We start from the raw sequence: 6,108 nt of genomic DNA, 5'->3' as shown, positions 1-6,108 counted from the left end.
GGTGTCAGAACACTAGTCAATCGGTCAAATCCGAAGCAAGACGCAACCCAACACATTATGACAATGATGCCTCATATGTGCTTCATAAGACAATATGCTAGTGGCATGCATGCTAATAGTCAACTAGGCAATAGTGTTTATAGTATTTGTGTGAATATTGTTTCTTAAAGGAGAACTCCGGTGTGATTTTGACCTAAAGTGTATTGAATCATGATACCGAGTGTGAACGTACCTTGCATATCTCATCTCGTCTTGTCCACTGCTGTCCGAAATCTGGGGTCAGTTAGCCGATGCTCACAACAGGTTGTCAATGAGAGTCAACAGGGCATCGAAGGAGCCATGTAAATAAATCACTGTTTTATGCCATTTACGAGGCACAGAGTAGCTCCACACTTCATTGGTAGACTTCCAAGGGCCCTGACATTTAAAACGAGACATTAAGAACTCATAAAAAGCACCGGTAGTTTATTTACGAGAAGATTTATACAGACAGTGACAGCAAGAAGTTAAGCGATCGCCACCATCTTGAATGTAGTCACGATAAGTGACGAGCAGGAAGGAACTTATCAGGTTTTCAACTTATTAGGTTGTAGTTTCCTTCGTGCTCGTCACTCGACTTATCGTGACTACATTCAAGATGGCGGCGATCGCTTAACTTCTTGCTGTAGCTGTCGAACAGCGGTCTTTCGAATCGGCTTTGCCCGCGACTCTGGAGGACTTGGAGTTAAGTTTTTCTTTAAGAAACGAGCAAAGAACGGCACTTAAGTCATTTTTAAAAAAGGAAGATGTGTTTGGAGTTTTGCCGACTGGATACGGAAAAAGCTTAATATACCAATTACTACGTCACCTTCTTCGTTGCTCTGATTGGTTGAAGCGCTATCCTATTGCGTGCATAGGGATTTTGAGAGACAACCGTTTATCCCGCCCCTCGGAGTAAGCCGCGTCTATGGAGAGTTTCCAGACTAAACATCTTGATGTAAGTCTGGCTCGCCAGGCTAGTTTTGGGCTGTAAGGACCTTTGAAATAACTGAAATTGTGTGGCGAAGTGATATAGACATGTACTGCGGTCAAAAGCTGCCTGGAACTACGTTCGCCGTGCGTTTCCCTGAAAATAATGCACACCTCTAGAACGTTCGTCAGCCAATCAGATTCAAGCATTCAAGGGCCCTGTAGTATAGACATTTTTCCTGAACATGGAAGTAAGTCCGACTCTTAACTGAAAGAATGCTTTGCATTTCCGGTCTGCATTGTTTCTAGTCAAATTACAGTAGGGTATATTCCGAGCTAATAAACTAATGTTAAACCTATTAAAATGTTTTTAAAAAGCACATGGCTCCACAGCGCCATCACTTGGCAATGTCGCAATGACCGTCATTTGTCAGTGCCTCACTTTAATGAGTGTGTAGATGACACGAAGCAGCGGACGTCAGCTACATTAAAAACAGATGGATGCTATTTGAATGGGTTCCTATGGAAACCGGAACAGACAAGCATTTAATCTGACGTTAGAATTCGTAATGGCGGCGCTCATCGTTTACTCAGGAAAAAGGTCTATAAAGTAGTTTATTCATATCATATTAAGAACAACTCTAATTTAAATATGTTAGAAAGATGCCTGTTCATCCACAGAGCACAAAAGACAGTCAAATCTAGAGAATAAAATATAAGTACATGAATTGGTATACCATCATCAACAGCATTAGAGAAGATGCTATTTTCGCTTTAATTAACTTTAATTTTAAGCAATTGTTTAGCATACACTAGCATTTATTTACATTCCTTTCAGTAACACTGATCTCCAGTGACGCCCTAAAAAAGAGGAAAGATTATCTTAAGAAAACATGGAATTGTTCCTCACAAGGACTGACTAGTTTTAAATAATTAATATAATTATAAATGATTTTTTTTTACCTTTATTTTTTTGTTGGACTTAAATTCAGCCCTAAATCGATGGGATCCACCGAGTAAAACTAAACAAAAATAAATAAATATTTAAACTGTATTAATAATATAACATCCTCACCAAAACTATGCTTGACAGTACATTTTTGTCTTCTCTTGTATAAGTTAGTAGTCTAAACTAACAGATTTTCGAATTTCAAATAACAAAATTAAAATTTTTTTTAAACAAACAAATTCACCAACTATTTGAAAGGAACAATAAATAATAAATAATAATATATTTACATTTTTACATTTTACATTTTACATTTTTAGACTATACCATGCTTACCATTACAGATGAAATTTCTGTAGTCACTGCACTCTGTTTACCTGTTAAAGGGTAAACACAATATGACTTTATTTAATAATAATAACAAAAACATGTGTTATGAACTGTATACATATTTAGTGTACTAGATGACTGCATCTGTCTAATGCACATGGCATAGCATACAATAATAGTCATAATTTAGAAAATATTTTATGCATGCAAAATATTTTTAGATGTATTATTTATTGATATAGCCCACTGACACTGTAAATGTTTTGTAAATGTAAATTGTAACCCTGTAAACTGAAATAGAAAAAAAAAAGTATTATTAAACATTTTTAGCAATTTAATATTTTTGTGTAAATAACCCACATATTTTGTTTTTTATTTGCTTAAACCAGAATATTAATGTTGGGAATAATGCTATTTTTCAAGTAGTATTTGCATATATTAGTTTGAGGTCACTATACAGATTTCCAGATTAATTTAAATCTTTACCTCGGCATAAACAAATGGAGAAGACCACAGTTATAGTCAGGAATGCTGTCCCCCAGCTACAGAACAGAATCCACAGAGTTCTTTGATTCGGTCCTGAAAGATTAAATTATGATCAGAGTATAATTAATACACTATTGATTTACTGTAGCATGTACAAGGTACTGTAGTGAACACAAGGATTCAGTCTTTAGGTATCTTTATATTGACCTAATATATCTTGCCTGAATGTACAAGAATGTTTTCATTTGTTGACTACATTTAAAAGTAATTAAAATAGTAGAACATTTTTCTAAATGTTCAAATCAATTTTAACTATTCAATCAGGGTATTGATAGGTGTTTGTAACAAACACACAATAACACTGCCCAATAAATAAATAAAAATAAATCCTGTAATTGGCATTTAAAACAAAAAGTTTTTAGTTACTTCAACAATTAGTCTGCTTTTAGAATTCTGACAATAAAGAGATCAAATGAGGTAATAACATGTAATAATTTAGTGTTTTCTGAAATTTACGCACCGCTTCGCAACAGACTTTTGGAGATGTTCTTGCCACCATATTCAGCAAAGCAGTAAATTTCATCAGCTTCATTCCACTGCTCTGCAGGAACGGAGAGATGAGCTCGTGTGAATTCTGTGGCTGAATCAGTGTTGTCTGTCCAGGCAGACTCGGTCCATCCAGAATACTCATTCTCTCCAATCCTCCAGAAAACTCGCACTTGCGTCGGAACAAGTCCAGTCACAAGACACTGCAGTGATACAGATGGTGAGTCAGGTACATGTAGTGAGTGTAAGATGGAGAGTTCTGGTGCAGAGTGATCTACAGCAGAGGAAATAAAGACAAAATGTTATTTGTTTTAATAATAGTGACCCTAGAAAAAAGTGTAGATGAAATTTCACTCCATATTTACCTTTTACAATCACCCTGGTTCCATTGCCGATCATAGCCATTTTGTTGTAATGACCAAAGCAATAGTACACGCCTGAATCTTTCTTGGTTAAGTTATTAAGAGTCAAAACGCAAGTTTTATCACCATGTTGTCTATTTGTATTCTCATGGATGGTATCCACTGACGTGAGTTTTCCGGTCCGTAGATTCAACTTTTGCCATGTAGCATCGGTGTAGCAGTATTTAACGATCTGCTCAAATATACATCTTAATTCTGCAGAATCGCCGACTGAGACGTATATGAGTCCCGGTGACTGATTCAAGGTGAACGAGTGAGTAGCTGCAAATGAGAAAATAAAACAGATTTAAAGTGAATAATCTACATGATTAAGATTAAATTAATGAGGAGTTAACATAAATGTGATGTGATTGATAACTGGCATAGGCTTACTTAGTACAGCTGAAATGTATAAAATCCAGCAGCACGTCCAGATGTCCATAGTAATAGTTTCAAGGCTTAATGTCACAATCTTAATGCAACAAGGCGCCAGTACACGCAAGAGTGTGATTGAAACCACAATGAAAAAAACTCACCAGAGGGTGGCCCTTCCTGTAGCAACAGTAGGGCAAAGATTTTATGTTGCAAATCAGAGACTCTGTAAGAACTTACTATAATTGTAATTTTAGCAAACAGACTGCAAAGTGGCACTTAAAAAGGCTTTATGTTTCAGATACTGTAGAAATGGTTATATTGCATTAATCTAATCTCCATGTTGATGAGTTCTAGACTTACTATTACTCAACATACAACTATTATTGTCAAAATAGCTGGCAACAAAAGTGAGTACACCCTAAGTGAACTTGTCCAAAGTGTCAATATATAGTGTTAGCATCATTGATATCTGGCACTGCCTTTATCATCCTGATCCTGAAATTGACCAGAGCTGCACAGATTGTTGCTGGGATCCTCTTTCACTCCTTTATAATAACATCACAAGCTGCTGGACGTTAGACACAAGGTTCTTAATAGAGTTCAGGTCTGGAGACATACCTGGTCATCTTCTGCTTCCTCACCAAGGCAATTGTCATCGTGGTGGTGTGTCTGGGATCGTTATCATGTTGGAAAACTGCCGTTCAGCCTAGTTTCTGGAGGAAAGGCATCATGTTCTGCTTCAGAATGTACAGTACATAATGGAATCCATGTTTCCCTCAATGAACTGCAGCTCCCCAGAACCAGCAGCACTCATGCAGCCCCAGATCATGATGCTACCACCACCATGTTTGACTGTAGGCAAGACACAATTTTCTTGGTACTCCTCACCAGGGCATCGCCACACATGCTGGACACCATCTGAGCCAAACAAGTTTATCTTATAGTCTCATCAGACCACAGGGCATGGTTCTAGTAATTTATGCTCTTAAACAGGTTGTCTTCAGCAAACTGTTTGCAAACTTTCTAGTGAGCCAGCTTCAGAAGAGGCTTCCTTCTGGGACGACGCCTATGCAAACCGATTTGTTGCAGTGTGCGGCGTATGGTCTGAGCACTGACAAGCTGACCTTCTACTTCTGCAACCTTTAAAGCAATGCTGGCAGCACTCATGCATCTGTTTTTTGAAGCCAGGTTCTGCACCTGCTGCACAGAACGAGTGCTCAACTTCGTTGATTGACCCTTGCAAGGCCTGTTTTGAATGGAACCCATCTTGGAAAACCTCTGTATGACCCTGACCACTGTAGTGTAACTCTGTTTCATTTTTTTGTACTAACTTTTGTTGCCAGCTATTTTGACAATAAGTTCGATTTGAGTTATTTTCAGGGAACAGTAAATCTATACTGCTATATAAGCTGCACATTGACTACTCTAAATATATCCTAGTTTAATTTCTGTAGTATTGTCCCTTGAGAAGATATACTAAAATGGTTGCTGAAATGTGAGGTGTGTACTCTTTTGTGAGATACTGTTTATATATATTGAGCCTAACAAATACATTGAGCCTTTCTCAACAACAGTGTACAGTTCCTTTAAATGGATAAGTTTTTATTGTCTGTTTCAGGCTGGGAAGATATTTTCTTGTCAGTTAACTCTCCTTTTAGACTTTTAGTCTTTTTACAATCTGGATGCAGTCACTTGTTTTGATCTAACCACATAGGTGTGAGATGAAAAGGGCAGCATGGTGTAAGAACGGCCAATGCTCAACGCCCACACACCTTCACTCACAAACTGACAATACTGTTTCTCCACCCTGCACCCTGCACTTCCACATATGTTTGCATGTCAGCCTACTAAATATAAATTGTTAAAACACTTTACCCAAATATAAATGGAATTTTTCTGTAGAATATATTTTGCCCATGCAATGTTATTGTCAGTGTTAAACAAGATTCATACAAGTTTGAAACAACATGAGGGTGCATAGATTTTTTTTTAAACATACATCCTTAACACACAATGTGAAATTATAAATACAAAAATGATCACTAACCATAACCCTAAAATCTGAAAATCTGA

General features: G+C 37.1%; 1 protein-coding gene across 1 annotated transcript; it reads right to left on the bottom strand.

Annotated features, from left to right (window-relative positions):
* Window positions 1–3,225: 3,225 nt before the first annotated feature.
* On the bottom strand, window positions 3,226–5,000 carry LOC141290249 (immunoglobulin kappa light chain). Its single transcript, XM_073822445.1, has 3 exons — window positions 4,991–5,000; window positions 3,625–3,942; window positions 3,226–3,533 (listed from the first exon to the last, which is right to left on the bottom strand). Exons 1-3 carry the CDS (start codon window positions 4,998–5,000, stop codon window positions 3,226–3,228), a joined length of 636 nt encoding a protein of 211 aa, XP_073678546.1.
* Window positions 5,001–6,108: the final 1,108 nt, after the last annotated feature.

This window comes from Garra rufa, chromosome 17 (genome assembly GCF_049309525.1).
Source record: "Garra rufa chromosome 17, GarRuf1.0, whole genome shotgun sequence".
NCBI classification, from domain to species: Eukaryota; Metazoa; Chordata; class Actinopteri; order Cypriniformes; family Cyprinidae; genus Garra; species Garra rufa.
The sequence above is the reverse complement of the archived record's forward strand: the minus strand, read 5'-3'. Positions and strand labels throughout refer to the sequence as shown.